At 39.3% G+C, this 21,997-nt stretch overlaps 1 protein-coding gene across 37 annotated transcripts in view; it reads left to right on the plus strand.

Annotated features, from left to right (window-relative positions):
* The window catches only part of NRCAM (neuronal cell adhesion molecule), a 157,608-nt gene extending 140,048 nt beyond the window's left edge, over positions 1 to 17,560 (plus strand). For 17 of the 37 annotated variants that reach the window (XM_054178333.1, XM_054178334.1, XM_054178351.1 and 14 more), the window contains 3 exons: positions 3,681 to 3,812; positions 6,928 to 7,006; positions 17,085 to 17,560. In XM_054178333.1, coding sequence (XP_054034308.1) covers positions 3,681 to 3,812; positions 6,928 to 7,006; positions 17,085 to 17,322 — 449 coding nt within the window. In that variant the 3' untranslated portion in view covers positions 17,323 to 17,560. Of the gene's footprint in view, positions 1 to 3,680; positions 3,813 to 6,927; positions 7,007 to 8,769; positions 10,992 to 16,457; positions 16,516 to 17,084 lie in introns of those variants that run through there. The other 20 variants (XM_054178316.1, XM_054178327.1, XM_054178315.1 and 17 more) reach the window with 6 other exon arrangements.
* The last annotated feature ends 4,437 nt before the right edge of the window (positions 17,561 to 21,997 follow it).

Here is a 21,997-nt window from a genome sequence, read left to right on the forward strand (position 1 = left end):
AGGCTATTTATGCCAGTGACCACTAGTGGTATAGAAGCAGATTTGCCAAATGTTATACAAATACACATCCAAAGCAGCAGGAGAGCAAGAATCAAGATCATAGTATAAATCAAAACAAGCTGAATGAAAACCTTTCCTAAAAGCATCTTTCTGCACAAAAAAATTACTGAGCCAGTATATAAGGAGTCCTGTATGTACTCAATCATGTTGGCTCATGTCTTTGAGTAGTTAAGGAAGAAGGAAATGTAAAGATGCTCTTTTCTGCTTTTGATAATGGAATGGAAAGGTTCAGTGTCCATTATTAAATTATATACAGAACATATTTCTTACAGGAAAATGTTGTGTCACACTGTCTTCAGCATAGATCAGAGCTTTTAAATGCTGAAAAAAAGTGGGCAAAGTGGAAAATACTGGTGTCTGGAGTATGTCCTTAAACTGCAGTACCTCAGCTATGAAGCTTTTGCCATGTATTTTTATTTGACAAACATTGCTATAGAGCATCTCCATAGCATGCAGGTTTAACCTTTGGAGCATACCAGTGCAGCACAGGGCATTGATTCCTGCACTAGCAGGTCACCAAGAGTCAATGTTGCTGTCTGACACAGGTGGTTTGCTTAGCACAAGCATGTTGTGCCATGTTTAAAGTTGCACTGAGATCTAGAAATCCTTTGCTACTGGCTATGCAATAAGTTAAAGAATGTAGGAAGCTGCATAAGTAAGTTTTCACATCTATCCTCTTTCCCATCTATCCTGCATATTTTTATCCATGAGTTATTTTGCTTGATGTTATTTCTCACTGCATTTGAATGTTAATTGTGCATTTGCATTTTGTCACAGTATGTATTATACAACCTTTAATGCCTTAGTTCGAATGCATAAGTGCAAAACTCAAAAACAATGGTAACCTTAATGTGGAAACAAGATTTTGTTTTCATTGTGTTTGTAATTCAGAGGAAGACTGCCTTTGTGATTTTGTTTCATAAGACTGCCACTTGAGATATATATAAATACATGAATACAAATATATATATATGAGATATACAATGTGTGTATATAAGCTATACACTTATATAACATGTAGATTTTTTTTTTTCCTCCAAAAAAATTGTTTTAATTAATGTGCATACAAGGAAGAGTCATTTTCTAAAGTATCAAAAAGCATATTCTTATGCAAAGACTGGCAAATCTCCTAATTGTAACTCCACAGTAACCAGGCATATTAATCCAGTGTTTTGTTTAAATGAAAATCAAGTCATAGTTTTGCCCATTAAGACCAAAAATAGGCAGCAAAATAAAGACTTAATTTTAGCCTAGTACTTCTGTATTCAATGGAGGGTAGATACTGTCTCCAGACAAGTTGTTTTCTTACAGTCCACAGAAAAACATCAGTAATCTGAAGCCAGAGAGATGATGTTTCCAAGCTGGCTGTCTCAGCTTCTATCTTAACTACAGGCAGGGTTGGAGGGGATCTCAAAGTTCATCCAGTTCCAACTCCCCTGCTATGGGCAGACACACTTTCCACTAGATCAGGTTGCTCAGAACCACATCCATCCTGGCCTTAAAAACTTACAGGGATGGGGCTTGTAGTCCTTCCCTGGACAACCTGTTCCAGTGTCTCACTACCCTCATGGTGAAGAACTTCTTAACACCCAATCTGAATCTACCCACTTAACAGTTTTGCTCCATTCCTCCTAGTCCAATCACTACCTGAGGCTTTAATAAGTCCCTCACCAGCTTTCTTGTAGGCCCCCTTCAGATACTGGAATATAAAGTCTCCTTGGAGCCTTCTCCTCTCCAGACTGAATAAGCCCAACTCTCTCAGTCTGTCTCCATAGGAGAGGTGCTCCAGCCCTCTGATCATCCTCATGGTCTTTCTTTGGACATGCTCCTGCATGTCTATATCCCTTCCATAATAGAGGCTCCAGAACTGGATGCAGTACTCAAGGTGGGGTCTCACTAGAGTGGAGGGGGAGAATCACCTCCTTCAACAAGTAAATAATACTGAAACATAGACTTCAATTCTGTCCTGTAATCATATATTCTTATATTTTATTAGTATGTTTGGCAGCTCAGAACAGTGTCTTGTCAGCTAGCTGTCAGCCAAGCAAGGCTCAGGCATTGTTCAAGGAACACCACCAGCACAGGACTGTTCCCAGTTTCCTTCCAAGACGTTTTGTAAGGAGAGAGCTTTATCTTCTTTATCACCTAGAAAACAATCCATTGAAAATAGATTCTCTGTGATGTGTTTTTATGAGCCTTCCCTTAAAAGCATATCTTCTCTAAGGAGAGGTGGAAATCTTCATGAGGCTCTAGGACTTTCACAGTTCTCTGTGTAAAGCTGTTTGTACATTGTGTCCTCCACTTCAGTGGACCAAGTCTACAGATCTTCCTTAGCAGACATGGATGAAACATCCCGTACCATGAGACTTGCTGTGCTCACAGCAGCCAGAGGCTGACAGGTCTCAAATATCATCTGGTCCTAATGCAGAGTGTCTGCTAAGCTGAGTACTGTTGAGCCTTACTAAAATCCTAGCTAATGACCTGATAGCTTAACTCATGAAGTCAGAAAAAAACCAAAAACTACTGAACCAAAATGAGTTGTGTGTACAAAGTGTTTTGCATGTCCCTTTCTTTACACTGAGAGATCTTTTGGGCAACTCTTCATGGAGTTTCAGACTCTTTGGGTTGAGGGCTGGAGAAGCAGGTGAAGAATGAACTAGACAGATTTGGATGGATGTCCATCTTCCTCCACTTCATGTCTCCTTCTGTCTGTAGCACGCATTCTGAACTTGTCTCACCCGTCCTACTTTCTCCCAACAGGAATCCTAAGGCCAGTTGCCTGTAGTGTGTTTCCAACTGGGGAGCAGAAAATAACTTCATCAGAAAAATCCTCTTACTCTGTTGGAGACCAGTAGGAGTGATCTAGCCCTTAGGCTGCACAGATAATTCCTGTCCTTATTAGTGACTGCAGTGTTTCTTGTGTCATTTGTTTATTAACATTATCTTCCAACTGGAGTAATAATTTGGAAAGAAACAGTGCCAGGGAAAGGCTTCCCAGCTGCATTGGGTTAAGTCCTCACTAATGTTAAATCATTGCAATCATGAGAAATTGTAGGATGAGTTTCAGGTTTGAGGGGAGGAAGAAAAGATGATGCTTCATAAGGCTTTAAAGGATGCTTCATTGTTGATTTTTTTGCTGAAATTGAACGTTAGGGCTTTGAATGACCCATCTGTTTCCCTATTTCAGACTGATGGAAGTGCATTAGCTAATGAGTATTGGCTTTTAATTCATTTTGAGAATGCAATCAACATCTTTGTTTGAATCATAATTTGCAATTTCATTTCAGTAGTTTAATTAACGTAAAATGTTTGAGAACAGTTCTGAGGTTTGTGGAAAGCACTGTAGTACGTGCACAGATTGCGCAAAGTAGTCGCTGAGCTCAAATGCTGGCAGAGTTCTTATGAGCTCCAAAGTAAGTTCTATCCACATGGTCTTGGAAACCTTTTGAATAATGAAAATGTAACTAAAACTCAGCACCACTGTTCTTCTGAGTACTGATTGTCACAGTGAATGCTGTTCCTTAGTTAATGAATACTGTATTCCAGGTACTATTTTTCTGAACTAGTGCAGCGTTTAAAGGCAGCAAAGCATCTCATTTTTCTTCTTTTGTCTTCTCCAGCAATGGCAAGTCGGCAGGTAGACATCGCTACTCAAGGATGGTTCATTGGTCTTATGTGTGCTGTTGCTCTTCTCATCTTGATTTTACTGATTGTTTGCTTCATAAGGAGGAATAAAGGTGGCAAATACCCAGGTACGGCATATGACAACGGAAGTAAAAAATTCTGTTATGACATATCTCAGGTTTGCTGCTTTGTGTGTATGGGAAATCAGGCTTACCATTTGGTAGCCTTCTCAGGACCAGTCTGCCTGTTAGAACTTTGTTTGAGACACTTGGTCTTGTGTCCTAGTTTTGAGCCAGGGCAAAAGGGCAGAAAAGACACTTTACCTGTTTCCAAGGAGTAAAACAAAAATGCTCCACTGGATTGGAATTTAAAATGGAAATTCTATTTACAAATATACACAAAAGGTATTCATGTAAACAGAAGACGAGAGAGAAGAGAGACAAATTGGCTGTATGCTTCCTTAAGTAGAGACATACAGGAAAATGGAACAGAATAACAGATTACAACATCCTGCCTGTCCCTCGGGGACTCTCTAGCCTCTGGAGGACTTCTATGTATGGTTATACCAATTCACTCATAATTTCCCTTACCTTACAACATTCTACCACCCAGTACTTCAAGTTGAAGTGTAATGCAGATAGGTTTAACCTACTAAAATGAGCTGGGTTTGAATTTATGTGGTTAGAAAGTCTGGAAACAAATCGTAGCCACCATTTTACTTAAACTACTGGGAATGCATTTCATAGGACAAATCCCTTCATGTGTTATTTTGTCTCAAATACATTACCCACTTTAGAATCTGCATCATCTTCAGCCTCTGCATTTTTGCAGCTAAATTTGAAGTCACCATCTTTTAGCTAGGCTGGTTTTCCTTTCAATTTTTTCTTTGTAAGAGTTTTTAACAATTTGTTGGTTTATTTTTTTGCTTAGTATTAGGGACAGGAATGGCCAAGTATATTTTGTCATTTTGTAAATAAAAAGTGAAATTATACAGCATATGTCTCCTATCAAAACTCTCATTCTTCTGGGAGTGCATATTACAAAAGTCATAAACATGTGCATGTATGTGTCTTTTTTATATATATATATATAGAGAGAGAGAGAGAGAGAGATCTCCTTCCCCAGTCTTACATTTCTGTTTAGGTAGTAGATTTATAGACTAAAGGTTTCTTGAAAAGGATAGTGACAATCAGTTTCCATAGTATTGCCTGATAGGATCTCACAGCAGCTGTTGAGGTGTGAGTACATATGAATGAACTTTAAGTGGGCATCAAAGGGTAATTTGATTTTTCTTTTTCCTCTCCCAAAAAAAAGTACAGTTGCTAAGTTTCATGTTAAATCTTGATTTCGTGACAAAAAGCTGTAGACTAGACTAGACTAGACTAGAGTAGACTAGACTAGACTAGAATAGAATTAAACCAGGTTGGAAAAGACCTTTGAGATCATCAAGTCCAACCTATCATCCAACACTATCTAATCAACTAAACCATGGCACTAAGTGCCTCATCCAGTCTCTTCTTAAACACCTCCAGTGATGGTGACTCCACCTCCCTGGGCAGCCCATTCCGATGGCAAATCTCTCTTTCTGGGAAGAACTTCTTCCTAACATCCAGCCTAAACCTCCCCTTGCACAGCTTGAGACTGTGTCCTCTTGTGTTGGTGGTTGCCTGGGAGAAGAGACTAACCCCCACCTGGCTATAACCTCCCTTCAGATAGTTGTAGACAGCAATAAGGTCTCTGAAGGTTTGGAAATTATATTATTATCATTATTATTGCAGATTATATCTAGACTCTAGAATGCTTATTTAAAGTCAACTCAGAGATTTTGAAGTTTGTATTCTGAATTTGAATATGAAAAAGGACTTAAAAGTGTGCAAGAAGAAAAAAGAATCCATACTGTATTTTAACTTCTCCTACTTGTTTTGACCAGTGCACTTCTGAAAGCTAGTGTCAGTGAACACTAAGAACCTTGCCTCTTCATTGGCAAATCTTTTATAGCTGAAGTTAGCATGGCAGGTAAGAAGGCACAATCACCTTATTAAGTACAAGAATCTTACTCTGCCCAATCTGTTTAAATGTTTTATGAAGAGCAAAAATTTGTAGTGACAGAAAAAAAACAACTAAGAGAGGCTTAAAACAGAAAGATGATTATGAAACATAGTGCTACACAGAGTTCAGTGACAGGCTGAAGCCATCATCTCATTTTTTTTTTCCTAATATTTGGGGTTTTTAAAGGGAAAATGAGACTACAGAGGATATAGGAAAAGTTCCTCTTAATGAAAGAATGAGAAAAATAGAAGGAAAATTAGGAGAAAGAAACAAGTGAAGTGATGAAACTGAGAGAAGTAGGGAGAAGTTGGAGTGAGCCACCTTGTAGAAGAGAGTAAAATATAACTTGAGTAGACGTGTAGAAAACAGTTGAATGCTGAGGTGGTCATTACTTTGTGGAGGTCCCTGCTCTGCCCTTTTCTCTGCATCTGCAGAATTACTTGATGTCAGGTGTTCTTTTCTGTGTGCATACATGTGCATATGCACACATACAGATAGATATACAGTCAAGGTCTGTCTTTATAGACGATTCAGATTCAGTATGTATCATTAATTCTAGCAATGACTAGAGCTAATTATGTTTCTTAGGACACTGCATATGTACTGTTCCACAGCTAGTGATAAATGCAAAGCACAACGTTGTTAACTCTTTTTCACCATAGGTTTAGCACATCAGCTTGAGATTGCTTACTCTTTGGAAAAAGTAGTGAGTCATTTCAGTGTGAGATGTAGCAGCCAGGTACATTTCAAGGTGTGTTATTGTAATTACAGACATAGAAAATACCGTCAGGAGTGATTCATATCATCTTAAATAACAGTATATACACTAATGATGTACAAGTTAAGTGTGGAAACCACCAAAGTAAGAGATTGTATATTGGATTATATAACTATCTGCTAAGCCAGGGAAAGCTTTGAGTAGTAGCCATAAAAATGGAAATTAGAGAAGACTCATAAAGCTAGTTGTGCAAGTCTGTCTATCACTGTATTCTGTCAACAGTCTTAACTTACAGGTCTCTCTCTATAACTAATTAACAAATCTTTCCCTTCACAAACCAAACTAACAGCCTGGGATCCCAGTTCAGAAAATTAGTTGTATTCAAACCACATTCCTGCCAAATGTAGTAAGTTTGAGAGCTTAAGGTTTCTCATCTTGCAGTTTCATGGTAAAAATTACTGTTTCAAATATTTTAGTGAAAGAAAAGGAGGATGCACATGCTGATCCAGAAATACAGCCTATGAAGGAAGATGATGGAACATTCGGGGAATACAGGTGAGCAACTGATGTGGGTTCATGTGGTTCATATCACACATGCATTGTATATGATATCACAATAATTCAAAGCTAACTTTTTATGCCATGTTGCCAAAGATTCTGTATCTAGTGTTGCACAGAACTATAGATAGCATTGCAACTACACCATTAGACAAAAATAATGAAACATCCAAGTGTAAAATAAAGCCATTCACTTGCCCGAGGTGAAATCTGGGTTCAAACACGATTGTCTTGAAGTGAGGAGTCTTTATTTACAAGCCCATCTTTGAGAGAATTAAACACCAGATACAGTGTCCTTCCTGTCAGGGCACATTTGGGATTATGAGGTTTGAAAATGCATTTCTAATTGAAGCCTAATAGAGACAATCTTCTGTTGCATTGACTGGAAACACATGCATTTCAAAGAGCTGCAAGTGCTAATACCTAATCCAGCAACTAGGAAGCGATGTTATATGCACAGGTTGATGAATGTCCTGCAAGGAAAAACAAATCTCCCTTTCCTGTATTTCAGTACATGATACACAGCAAGTGTCTGCAAAGTGTGCAACAGAGCTCTTTACTGTAAATGTAGTCTAGCTGAATCTCCAGGCATCACAAAAAGTGTGCCTTTGCATGTCTGCTCATGTAACAATTATGAGTATAGTTTGTTAAATGTGTAGCATTTTATTTGTTGGGGTTTTATTAGGACAGTATTTTCTACGTGTGCCATTACCATTCTAATTTAGGTAGTTGTTTAATCCTGTGTCTAAAGCATTGTACAGGCCCTTTATTATTTTGAAGATGTGACATTTACAGATGTGCACAGAAAACCCATTCTTTTCTAGAGGGATCTACTGCATTGCTATAGCTTTTTCATACAGGGGAAATCTGCATCTTGATCTGACTGGAAGAGCTTTACAGTTCTCAATGCCAAAGAGCAGTTTCTGTTTATTCTTCCTTGATTTTAGAAAATTGTGATACTCTGTTCTCAGTCTAATTAGTTCAGAACAGTATTTTTTTATGGCAGCAGTAAGTGTGTATGGATTAATTGCATTCAGCTTATAAAAAGGAGAGTGTGAAGCAATGTTTGGAACAGAGGTAAAAAAGTCCTATAGAAGTTCTGACAGGCAGTCCAGTTTGCATTCTCCTTTTTGTTCCTCTTTTTTTTGACACTTGGAACTTCCAGCAGTAGGAATTTGCCTTGTACAGAGTAGTACAAATTGCATGGCCTCCATAGATGTTTTCTCAGGCTTAAAATAAGACTATTCAAGGCTGCTTTCATGTGTGACCTGTAGCAAGATTTCAATTTATGTCTCCATATTTAAGTGGCTTGAATTAATCTCTAGTGCTTGATTATATCATTTCATTATGCATTTATCCACCTCAGTGTCAGGCGAATACAGCCACATGCATGCCACACTTTCAGACTTGTTCACAGGAAAGAACTCATCCTATTCACCATGCAAAAGCTCCTTTCTAAAATGTATTTCTGTGTAATTAGTCTATATTGGGCTTTCCTCTTTTTTCCTTAGAGACAGGGCAGCAGCAGCAACCAGTCAGATTACAGAAGATATCCTGGCACCCTCTGCAGCCCAGCATCACTGCAGTCACTCAGTTCCCAGTTTGTCTGTCCCACATGGCCCTGGTTATGATGCAGTGCTTCTTTAAGAAAAAAAGGGTATAGGTTTTCATTGGGGGGAAAAAAACCCACAACAAACCCCAAAACAAACAATTGAAAACTCTAGGAATTTGCGTATTTTGAACTTTTTTCATCACTTCAGGTCCATGTCTGCTTGGACAGGAAAGAAACTGGACAAGGAAAAGAAAAGAAAAGGTAGCTGTGCCAATTCTCCCGAAGCAGACCCTGTCTTTACCAAAGCAAAGTCTTTGAGATCTGACAGATCCAACTTCTTCAGAAGGTCAGGGGATCAATACTCCAGCACCAGATCAGAGACCTCCTACAGCAGGAGGAGGGCTAGGCAGTCACCAGAGCTTGCAAGGGTTAGTTCTGTCTCTGCTTCCCTCTGCCAAGAGGAAAAGAGGTCAGACTCACGGAAGTACAGGCATGGCTGTAGACGTCACGCTTCTGAGCAACAGCTAATGGGGTCGGAGGAGGGCTCAGATTCTCAGGCAGGACAGCCATCCCCTTTCCAGCAACCTCTCAGCTCCAACTCAATTCATGGCTCACTGGCAAGGCAGCATTCCTCTCTCCAGCACTGGTTCAGACGGACCCCAGACTACAGCTCAGATTCAGAAGACACTCAGACCTCCTACCACCAGAAGGTAAGACCTTCTACTGCTACTCACTTCTCTGAATCTGAAAAGAATTCATTAATGAAATCTGTAATTTTGCCTGAGCTAGCTACTGTCCTAAAGGATGCGTTGACGGCAGCCAGGCAAAGTATAACCTCTGTGGCACAGGCTAGGTCCCTTTCAGTAAGGCGTCCCAGGGTACCAATTACAGAAGTACCAGTGGTTCCTCTGGAAGCAACTGTGAGCAGTTCCCAAACTTTTGAGTCTGACCATATGAACAGTTTAAAAGATCAAACAGCCTCTAGGAAGGAGAAATCTAAGCCTTATAGGGCCTTGGATGTTGAGTCATCCCCTGAAGATTGGGAGGTGTCATCTGAGTCCCCTACAGAAGACCAAGAAGGACCAAATCCTCTGCGTAAATTTGACATCAAGAATCAGAATTACCTGTTCAAGCACATAAAGAGAGTGTTAATGCTGAAATCTTCCAAACTGGAATGTGCTTCAGAAGAACTGCTTCTCCCCTCTGAAGAAGACGAGGTAGATAATGCACTTCCTATTGATTCAGCAGTAGAAGATCTTGTGTGCAGGATTTGGGATAATCCGGAGGCAAAGCACGAAGCCCCAGCAGTCCTGCGTAAGCTTTATCCTTTTCCAGTGGATAAAGCTGCTTTGTGGGGGACCTTGCCACAGGTAGACAGAGCATTGGTTACTGGTGATTCTGTTCTATCAGTGCCTGCTAATATGGATGCTCTCCTTAAAGATCCTACTGATAGAAAGGTTGAGGAAGCAATTAAAAGATGTTTCAAGCTAGCTGCAGCCCAGCTTGGGGTATCTATCTACTGCACTTACGCTTCCAGAGCGTTACTAATATGGTTGAAGGAGGAACGAGCCAGATGCAAAAAGAAGTGGGTCCCATCTGGTGCCACGCAGAGGAAGCGCAGGCTATGTAAAACTGCAGCTAATTTTATCCATGATGCAGCTGAGGATTCTCTTAGACTCACTGTTAAAAGCATGGCATGCCTCACTGTAGCCTGGAGAGCTGTATGGCTGCGTCCTTGGACCTCATCACTTGATCTAAAATGTAAACTGCTGTCTCTGCCATACACGGGTGGCAAGCTGTTTGGTGAACCCTTGGTCCAGATCATGAAGGATTTCTCAGAATACAAACACTCCTTACATCGGCTGAAAAAAAAGAGGTCTGTTGGAAGCTCCTCATTTCCTTATCCCCACAAGTGCCTCAGCTCATATCGTTCTCCTCCCAGGTTTAAAGGAGGGAAGGGCAAGTACAAGGTCTCACAGTCATTTCATGCCAAGTACGAAAGGACATCTCACTTTCAGAGAGACGCCAGACCATCAAGAGCAACTTTCTAAGATCACAAGTTTGCTTCCTCCTTTCTCAGGAACTGCCAGGAGTGAAAGAGTTGGGAATTTATACTTGAATAGACTTCAGTATTTCTGGTCTTCAACTAAGTCCACAGCTTAGAAAATTAGTTGCTTCACAAGAAGATTTAAATAATTGAATTCTTTAAATCTTAATGACTAATTAAGATATTCTAGAGAAGTCATAGCTCCCAGTTTGAGGGGAGATTTTATTGCATTCAATTTCTAGGCTTCCCAGTACTCTTGGGATGGCTCCTGGGATGTTTGAAGTTTTGCACTCTTCAGCTTCATCTAGGAGCATACTTTGTGCAGAACCAGCCAACACTGGATTTTCCTGCCCTGTCAGTCTCACGAATGCAGTAATGCTTCAGGAAGTGCAGGTACTTCAGGACCCCCAGAATGACCTGGCACACTATGTTCCTGTGGCAGGAGGAATACCTGCACTTCCACATCACAGGGGAAAGCAGTGCTGCTGCAGCAACACTGTTTTCCCGAGTTGTAGAAGACCGAGGTAGTAAATTGTGGACAGTGTGGAATGCATGCACCAAGAAACTGCAGGAAATACAAGAAGTACCACACATGTATGCTTACTTAAAATACAATCAGAGATCTCTATCTGGAACTCCAGGTCAGTGTAGGTTTATAGATTAGCCTAAATTTCCATCATGGGCCCTAACCTGAGAAATTCAGAAGTAATGGCACCTACAGAGCTGTGGATTCATGGATAGGGAGAGACTGTAAGCATACATTTCTTAGTTATCCTCACAGAAATAATGGAAGTCCAGCATCTCATTGCAGTCTGCAAAGTGTAAGAAGATCCCACAGGGCAACTACAGCAGTAGGGCTGCTAGTCTGGTAATGCAGGATGTTTGCACATTTTGATGAATTATTTTGCCTCTTCAGCATGTTGATACACACAACTTGCCCAAGAAATTCTTAGAGATGCTATGAGAGACTTTCTGGAAATTGCTGGAGAGTGCTGAGATTGCTAGATATTAATCTTCCTTCTTGTGCTGGATTGATTAACAGTAAGAATATCATTTATGACATAATAGTAGTATTTTTTTCTTTTGTAGTTACTCAAGTTTTACTGTAGCTTAGGAGTGTTTGCAGGGGAACCTAGCAATGTTTTATGCCTTAGCACCATAGTTCCAAGCTTGGTTCCTTCTAGTGCAAGAGACAATGTCACTGGACTGCCTGAAAAGTTCTTGTCTCTGAATAGTCCTATTGGATTTGGCAGTGATCTTACTGTGTCCTCATTCACACACGTGTGCTTTCATTGATGGTTCTTGAACATCTGTGTCAGCACTTTTTTGCATCACAGCTTTGATTTCCCTTTTTACAATTTTCCACCAGTAGAAAGCTGGTTGAATTTCTCTCAAGATTTTTTTGTTTTTTAAGATTTTCACAAGGATAGAGTCATGTTCCTTGAATAAAACCAGTTCTTCCAACCCACTGCCATTTAAAGGCAGAGCTTAATCTCCCAGGCTTTCCACTTTCTGCTAGGATTGAGCATTACAGGGATGTTAAAGCTAATACTACTCAAAACACTAATACAGATGTGCCTATGTCTTAGCTAGATTAGAAATAGTATAGTATTTTGAAGTCTGGATTGCTACAGGTGCATAAGTGTATAGGGAAAGCATTTTTCATCAGCACACTCCCATCAATTTAGCAGCATGAGTGGGACAGGTGTTCTCCTGGAGCATGGAGGAATGCCATAATGCAAGGTACTTCTGTGGCTTTGTGTGATTGCTTATCCTTAAACACTTCTGGGCTGTCACCCTGAGGGCACAGAGAAAGGAATATACTCCCGACAGCATCTCACCATTTCCGAGTCCAATAGCCCAGAATGCTTTACCCATTTTGTTTGTTTTATGTTGCCTTTCATCTGACAGTTGTGTTATAAGGAAAAGTAGTATATTGCTAACCATATATTGAGTCTTTTTGCATGTCCATGAATGTGGCAAAGTTTAGTGGGAACTAGTTGCCTGCTGGACTGCAGAGGCATCGTAAAACTGTCTCCCCCATTCTGACTGGTTGCTGCATGTGCCCATATCTAAGGAAGAAAAATTGAAAAGTTGAAAGAAGAAAGGAGATTTCAAGGTACATATTTCTTTCAATAACTGAATAGCTTGTGAAATGGAAGTGCTTTAAAAAAAGTTTTTACTTTGCACTTACACATTATTGTCATCTCCATACTTCTCACATCTCTTAATCTGCAAGTTTGATGTGTGTTTCATTAAGCAAAGGAGAAAGGTGTATTCATACACTAGCAGGCACTCATGAAAAACACTTTAAACCATGCTTTAATATTAAATACTATTCTTACTAAAAGGGCAAGATGTGTGTGTGGTACATATCAGTACTTACCAAATTGACTGGTAACTGTCAGTCTTCAGTGAGAAACTTCCAACTGCTGGTATGGTATTTCTCTATAAGGCGAGAAATGATGAAAGTACATTAACACTTAACTTTCATAGCTGTCTGATCTAAATGCAGAATTCATACTTACTCTCACCTCTGTTTTGTTGCTTCTCTGTACTTGTTTTCTCACTACTAATTGTACCCACTGCATACGTGACACTTGTAAAAAAGTTCTCCATTTAATCAAGATAATTTTTACTTTGTATTTCATGATACTGCAGTAGGTAAGTATAAAAGTCAGTAGTCAAACAAAAACAAAAAAGAAATTATGCTCTGACCTGGTTGCATACTGGAATAGTTTTATGAACACTTGTAAGCAGGGTTAGCAGCAAGTCTTGCAGACACAGTATCAAAATGTATGGCTTTAGCATGTTTTTGCAGTATATTCTCTGTTTGTATAGTCTACAGCCTAACGTGTTCTATAGGTCTTTGGGTATCCATATTCCTAATGAAGTTCAACAGCTTTTGCAGTGTGCTTTTTGGTGGCAAACAGGAAAGAGATCTGTTTCCCCAGAGCACCAGGGGCCCTTCTCTCGTTTGCACCCCAGGGTTGCAAAAGTGCCGTCCAAAACATTGATGTGTTCACTTTTCTTCTCTCTCCTACTTGTTGTTTTGCTTTTTATGCCTCGGATTCTTTCCCTTTCACCCAAAAAGTTATCTTCATTTAATGCAAGAGTCATAATCCAGTTTGATAAAGTGGTACCATGGCATGTTCCTTTTCCTGAACAAGGTGTGGAAAGCACCCTGGCTAATCCCAACATCTTTTTCCACTGCCAGAGTCTTGGAAGAACTTCTTTCTGGACTGGAAGGGAATCCCCAGATCCAGATTGTATTTTTGCATCTACTGTAACGGTGTTCTTAGCCTAGTGCTCACCTCTGTGCAGTACAGTCCTGGTGAATCTGTAGTTCTGTTTGGTTTTAATCATACAGGCAGTAGAATCTGCATCCTTACTATAATGTAGAAAAATCACAGACAATGCAGCCCTTAAGTATTGCTTCTTTGTTTGGCTTATGAATAAGTGTTGTTTTCACAACTGCAAACACAAAACCCCTAAGAGCAGAAGTTGCCACACCCAGATTTATTTGTTTAAATAAAAATCAAGCTTTGTATTGGGTTAAACACAAAAAGGTGGGTTTTTAAAATACAGTGATGGTGTATTGTTTATTTAGTGTATATTCCAGCCTAGAAAATTGGACTGGACAGGATCACACTTTAGGATATTTGCGTTTTCTTGACTTGTTGGATCACGACATAAGAATATTTTAATTTGTGTTCATTCCTACCTATTACCTTGTAAGCAGTTATGAAGGTGCTTGTCTAAAATTAAACAGCAAAGTGTATGTGCAGTGTTCTGTACTGTATGCTCTTACCCAGAAAGCACTGAACACTGCAGGTCATTGTTCTTTGGGAGCAGGACCTTGGTACTACTTCAGAGTGAGGGTCTGGTCTCCTCTTGGTTAGCATGACTTTAATGCCTTCTGGTGAGGGTAACTGAGGAACTGCACTGCCTTTGATTTTTAAATACTCAGTTCTGTCTTCAGCTTGTTAACTATAGGGTCCTTCCAGGATGAACTCTCTTCAGCAGTGTCTCTATAATCTGCTTGTCTGTGCAGTGGGACAAATATTTGCACTTTGCTGCTGGATGCTTGACATTTTGGAGTAGCACACTTTTAAATGTTACTAGCCTCTATCATTGCAATATCAGTGAGCACAGGAGATCAGCAATGCAACTTTGTCCTCATGCCATGTACAGAACAATGACTAAAAACAAAGTCAAATGACAGAGTTTGGGTTAGAGTTTTTGCCTTTGTGTAAATGAAACATGAATGTTTTCTTAAGTGTTAATAAGACACACTCCTACACTTGCTTCTTGTGTATGCATAGAATAGTGAAATCCCTGGTATGCTTTTTCTCTAAGCATGTTAGAAGTGTAAGCAGGTGTGCTGAGAAAGAAAGGGTGATAGAACTGGTTTTGGTCTTAGAGGAGACCTTGTTACCACATACCAGTACATAAGGGGTGGCTTACCAGGACGTGAGAGACTCCCTTTTCACAAGGAGTCACATGGAAAAGACAAGGGGCAATGGGTACAACTTACTGCTGGGGAGAATATGACTGGAATCCAGAAGAAAATGTTTCACCATAAGAACAGAGAGACATTGGAATAATCTCCCAAGAGAAGCAATGGAGTCCCCTACATTGGGCAGTTTTAAGACTCAGCTTGACAGGGTGCTGGGCCATCTCATTTCAACTACACTACCACCTAGAAAAGTTAGACCAGGTGATCCTTGAGGTCCCTCCCAATCTGGCATTCTGTGATTCTGTGATTTTAGCATGTGACCACTTGGGGGTCTACCAAAAATGGTGATTAAATGAGGAAAAACAACATGATGGAAAATTGGTATAATGGTTTTCTATTAATAGGGAAATGTTCCTCAACAGAGCATTTAAGCTTATAATATAACCTGTGTCACTTTATATGTTATATAAATCTGTGGTTTCTCTGGTTTTCAGAGAAAAAAATCCTGGAAAAGCTAATGTATTTGGGGTTAGGAATCACAGTTAAAATAATTTGCTGGATATATATTCAGCCTAATATTGTGGGTATTGTATTTTTATTTCCTTGATATTCCACTTTTTTTTCTAATTTTCATAAGCTGGGAATCTTAACATTTAAAAACAAAAACAACCAAACAACAACAACCACAAAAAAACCAACCCAACCAAAAAAAACCCACACACACACATGCAACCAAATATCACTTACACTTTTGTATCCTACATGTAAATAAAGTCACGTGTTCTGTTTAAGACAAGGCAAATAGCTGTGGGGACTGAAGAAAAAGAGTTAATCACTTTTGAGCCTGTAACACAGTGCCACAAATTATTGCACCAAAAATACAGCTGGTGATAGTGGGTTTTCTAATGGGAAGTGCTTTAGAGCTGCTAAAAATCTTTCAACTGAAGTGCAGTGTAAAGTATTGCCAAAAAAGAGCCCAACTACATCTGCTCCATGAAACACAAACTTAGACAGCTGCAGATTTATTTGAGGATGCTGACAGTACCGTAGCTTTTGCACTGACAAGGGAAAGACCACAGTATTTTGCCAGAGAGATCCCTCCTTCCTTTCTTTTCCTTTCCTTTTCCTGTTGTCCTCAAAGTCACCCTCATCATTGTCAGACCATGGACAGCGCTTACGGATTAGGATAAGGAGGTTGGTAAATTGATACTTATCAGCCTCCTTGATTAGTAATAAAACTAAGCATGTTCTTAACTGTTCATCTGTAGCTACTGTAAGCTAAATTGTTGCTTTACCTGTATATAGTAAATGTCTTAGCAATTTTAAGATCAAATTACTATTGATAAAATACTGATCACTATCAGGATATGGACTTTGCTTTTCTTCTTAGGCTATTTTCATTTGTTTCTTCTGCACCCTTTTAATGGAATATGTAGGTCTCTTGAAAGGTAAGGTCAAAAGTCTCAAGTCTGGCCTGCATTATGTAACAAATTATTTGAAATGCAGCACTTTTATTTTCTTTATACTAGTAAAGAAAATCAGTATATTTCATTTAACCAAATTCATTCTTCATTCATGTTCAAGGAGTCAAAGAAATTAAGAAGTTTAACAGACTAACTTTGCAGCACATCATAAGCTTGTTACTTTGAAGAACAAAAGAAATATTTTTTTTTATAACTATACAACCCACTTCTTAATGCTTGCAGTTGCATCTAAATTGCTTCCAAGCCAAGGACTCAAGTCTTGTCATTGAAAAGTCATGCACGATGGGGGGAAAAAAAAAAGAACCCACAACCCCTCCTCCCTCCACTGAAGGCATTCTCAGTTTAAACCATTCCTACATCATGTATCCATGTCAGCTGCATCATATTGACCAGTCTTTACAATGTGATGTGGTTTTACTAAAGGAGTACAGGGCTGCACACATGCTTTTTATCAACTCTGCATGCATGGCTGATTTTTCTCTTAATACATAACACATCAGTTAATTCCTTTTGTTGTTTGTTTGTGTCTCCAGTGATGCAGAGGACCATAAACCTCTAAAAAAAGGAAGCCGGACACCTTCGGACAGGACTGTGAAAAAAGAAGACAGTGATGACAGTTTAGTTGACTATGGAGAAGGTGTAAACGGTCAGTTCAATGAGGATGGCTCCTTCATTGGACAATACAGTGGTAAAAAAGAGAAAGAACCTGCAGAAGGAAATGAAAGCTCTGAGGCTCCTTCTCCTGTAAATGCCATGAATTCATTTGTGTAACCAAGAACTCGATCCTCTTGTATCTTCAGTTTGTTTAAAGCACTTGTACATCCTGCTTCTCATACTAAGAACATGCAGGTAATGGAGCTCCTCACCACGAGATGTTAATGCTATGAGAATATGCAGGTCAATACAGTCCTACAGCCTAATGACTCATTAAGTGGTATGTTAGTATGGATCAAAATACAAAACCCAAGTTTTCTTCCAGACTTGCGTATTTTTCCTTTTATTTCTGGCGGTTTGTTTTTTTTCTTTTAAAGGAACTGACACAAACAATAACATCAACTTGTAATTTTATTTCCTGTTGAAAATACAGTATAATGCATGGGGGGAAAGAAAACAAAGCTACACAATTCACAGGTAATTTTGCGTACACTTTACGAAACCACGGTTTGACAATTTGTTATGCGGTCCTCAGCTGAATCCCGGGATCTGAATTCCGTTTTCATCGTCAGAGTGTTATAGTAGTATTCTATAGAACTTCAATGTCTTTGTGGACATTGTTGTGAAACTGGTGACTTAATGTCTAGCTATCATATGTCTTTTTGCAAGACGGTTAGGAACAGTATGTACAGTATATAATTGCTAAACGATTTAAGTATGACACTTGCATTTGCTGATGCTTAATGAAGACCCTATTATCTGCTCTTTGCTCCTATTACTTTATAGCCTTTTTAATCTATCAAGTATTACAGCAGCACAGTGTTCTATTTTTACATCAAAACAGGTTGAATTGATTTTAGGGTGTAAAAGATAACGCATTGCAATGCATTTTGGCATTTGTACGGTCGCTGAGAGAAAAAACTTTAAAAATGAGAGAAAATGTTCCAGAACACACAGGGCAAAATACATTCAGTGCCTTTATACAATATGCATTCCATAATGCTCTGTACTCCTCAATCAGTTGGTGCAGTAAAACTGTGATTAGTGGACTACTGTCATTGCCAAATAAAGTAAAAATGTGAAGAAAAAAAACAAAGTGTTATGAAACTGTTGTGCTAAAATTGGGAGGCTTTAAATATTGTAAACGACAGAAAGAAGAGTATGATTCTTTTTTTTCCCTTTAAAAAAAATGCTTTCTAGATGGTTACAGCACAACATGTTTTCATGGCCTTAGAAGATTAAAAACAAAACCAAAACAAACAAAAACAATCCCAACCCAAACCAAAATTCAATTATTTACTAACACAGCAAGGTATAAACTCTTGTAAGATAAACGGTTTAAAAGCCAAACCAGCTGACTGCACCAGCAAGAGTGCATCTCCCTCCATGTCCTGGCCTGATTAGTGTGGCAGATTTGTCATTATCAACAGCCTGGAGCAGTGTGGGGGTTACCCCTTGTGGAACCATGGAATTCAATCTGACAAGTGCTCACTCACATGGCTTAGTGGTAAAGGATTACCCTTATCGGTGACAAAATTACTTTCTTGGACACTATATCAATCAAATGTTTACCTCCAAATATAAATTTTTATAACAACCTATGGTTGAAGGAATGCTCAGTTTCATTTGCCAATAAATTGGTTTTTCATAACTTGCATCAAGTTTAATTTTAAGTAAGCTTTTTATATGTAGATATTCTGTTGAATTTGTAAATACACTTAAAGGGTAGATGCTATATGCTTCTAGGTGTTACAGACAAATGAAAGAAGGAAGCTCATGTTGTACTGTGTGAGAAGTACAATGGCCAACGGTGTGCATGGTATTTTAAAGCATCTACTGAAGTATTATTATCATTTTGCTGTGACAACAAAATAGTGAACTGTTGTGCTTATTTACTGCAGATTCCTAATTGAACCATCCAGAGCTTTTGCCAGTGCATCACACATTAGACCAGAGCACACCTCACAGCTTTCATGTATATAGGTAGGTGAAGCACAACGGGAGGAAATCACAAACGTGCGCTACCTGTGAGAAGCTTCTTTTGCGCCTTTGAGCTTTCCACTGATCCGTTTTCTTAATGGGAGTCCAAAAAACCCCAGAAATGAGTTACTCAAACACTGATTACAAAGCACAAAGGGAACATTTGAAATTTGCCAATGGTTTTGGTAAAAGAGAAATACAATTTTACTCTTATTTAATTGTAGATGCTGAATTATCTGTGCATGTGGGGGTAAACATACAGGGTCACTTCTGTAATAGTGCAACAGATTTTGTATTGAAAAATAAATGTGGTTTTAAAATTTCCCTGTTTGTTCTGTTTACACTAGCAGTAGAAATCACATCTGATTCACTCTGTCATTAAGAATTCCAAGTGGCACAAAACAAAAAAGATGGAACAACTCTGGCAGAAGTTGTTCCATTGATGTTACAGGGCTTTACATACTGCAGCCAAGATACTTACAGAAAGTTGCCTATCTTCTACGTGTGAATTAGTCTGACCGTTTCACATTGAAATCTCCTGCTGTTTACGTTTTTCTTCCATGGATGCTTTCTTTAGTCCTGTTTCTGCAAAGAAAAAAATCATGCCAGTCGTGTTCTATACCTGCAAAAGTGAGTAAGAGAAATAAGCATGTTTATTCAAAATTAAGAGCCCTCTGAGAGGATTTCAGATCAGCATTTTGTACCTTAAAAGAATTGCCTGATATATACAGTTCTGAATGTCTGTTGTTAAACAGTAGATGAAATTGGGAAATTCTGAATCACATCTTTAAAGTACACAAAATCCATTGCAATGCTCTTTTTATATGTTGTCTATTCTATGTATGAATGGAAACAGGCTGGGCAAAAGGGCAGCTGCTCTGCAGACAAGACTGCAGGAGAGCCATGGATTCCAAGAGGCACAGATGCTTCAGGAGATACATCAGAAAGCTGATGTTTGGCCAGGATGCTTGAAAGAGGGATTTTATCACTGAATCAGATGCCATTCTGTCAACCCTCCTATGTGTAATTGGAAACCTCTGGTTATTGCAGCTGCTGTCATCTGCATCATAGCCTCACTTCTGGCACTGATACTGGGCCACCTGTTTTTCTGTACAGGTCTCTATTTTTCCAGCAGTGTGCATTGACTGGGAGGTGTGAAGCACAACTCTTTCTGTTTTGATTTTAAAATAATTCCTGAAAAAAGGGCCAAGTTCCCTGGGCTTTGTTGGGACAAAAGGTTTCATTTGCTAACCCTTTCTGGAGACAGCTGTATGTTCTGTGTGCATGTTCCCTGCAGTGTACTAATACATATTTTCCTTTCAGTGATACACATTTGCTTTTGGTTTTCTTCTCACTGAAGTGATTGTATAAATCCAGAGGGAATTAAAGAGGATACCCCAATAGTAATTTTTCTTGTAATCTTCTATTCTCACTTGGTTTCTCGGATAATACAATTTCCTTGTAGCTCCACATAGCAGAGGCAGAAGATTTGGGGACTAAATTCTCTTCATATGCTGTCTGGCCCATTTTAAAGGCAAAACCTACAGAACTAACATATATATAAAGAAATAACCATCTACAAGATGGAAGTGTCTCCTTCTCTGAAAGAAGAGTCAGGGAGGAAAGCAGGATGAGGAGGAGATTTCAGTGATTTCTGAAAATTGTCCTTGTTGTGTTTCTGTTCCCTCTCCCTCTCTCATTTTTCCCTCTCCTACTATCTCAGGAAAGAATATTTCAGGGAGCTGGCAGAAGCAGCAACTGGTATCACGGGGAGATGGAAATAACTGAATGTGCTACTTGTAGGAATGTACCCCCAGATGATGCCCCCTGGGGTGCAAATAAATCCAACTGGCCATAATGTTTTAATGTCTGAAGGGAACTCTTGCTGCTCTTTGTACACGTGAGGTGGAAACTTCAGATGAAACTGTCTACATAAATACATGTCAACAGGACTTTGTCAGACAGTAGATGTGATCCGTCGTGACTGTAAGCAGGGAGGAAAATGATGATCCTTGTGATTTCAAAGTAATAAAAATACAAAGTTCCCTGCTGTGTTCATATGTAGATGAGCTGATTAAAAGGGGAAAAAAAAATCAGGTCATGTTTGATGTCCAAGAGATGGATCTTTCATTTGTGGCTGAAAAAGGTTGCCCTGCTGTGAATTTGGCAGCACTGGCTTTTTTGGTCTCTTCTCCCTAGTAACAAGAGACTGGACAAGAGGAAATGGCCTGAAATTGCACTAGAGGAGCTTTAGATTGGATATTAGAAGAAACTTCTTCACAGAAAGGGTTCTCAGACACTGGACTGTAACTGAAGAGGCTGTTTCACAGCCTGCCATGTTCCCTTTAAATGGAGAAAGCTTAGATAGTCTTAATTTTGGTGTCTAAGTTCTTAAAAATTGCTGCATTAAGGAATGAACTACATTTACCTCTGATTATTAACTGTGCTTCATATGTATCTTCCAGAGAGTGCTGCCCTATTTTCCAATCCAAAGACCTCAGAAGAGAGATGGTTCGGTCTTGAAACCCAGCATCTTATCTGGCAGAAGCTAGCAGCCCACTTCATGCATTGCTCTGCCTTGTGTTTGCAATGAGGTGGAGGGCTTTGGGACTTCATGGGACTAAAAGGACAAATTAAGTTTCCCAAATGGTTGTCTTCAGGATATATTCCAAGTGGATGGTCTGCAATATATGTGACATAGCAAGAGGCCTTGAGGGCATGCTGCCATGAAAAGTTACCTTGTCCTGCATGGTAATAAGAAGAGGTGAAAATTAAACTGTTGGGGCAGAGAAAGTGAAAGCATGAAGGTAAA

The sequence above is a fragment of the Dryobates pubescens genome, chromosome Z (genome assembly GCF_014839835.1).
Source record: "Dryobates pubescens isolate bDryPub1 chromosome Z, bDryPub1.pri, whole genome shotgun sequence".
In the NCBI taxonomy this organism is placed as follows: domain Eukaryota; kingdom Metazoa; phylum Chordata; class Aves; order Piciformes; family Picidae; genus Dryobates; species Dryobates pubescens.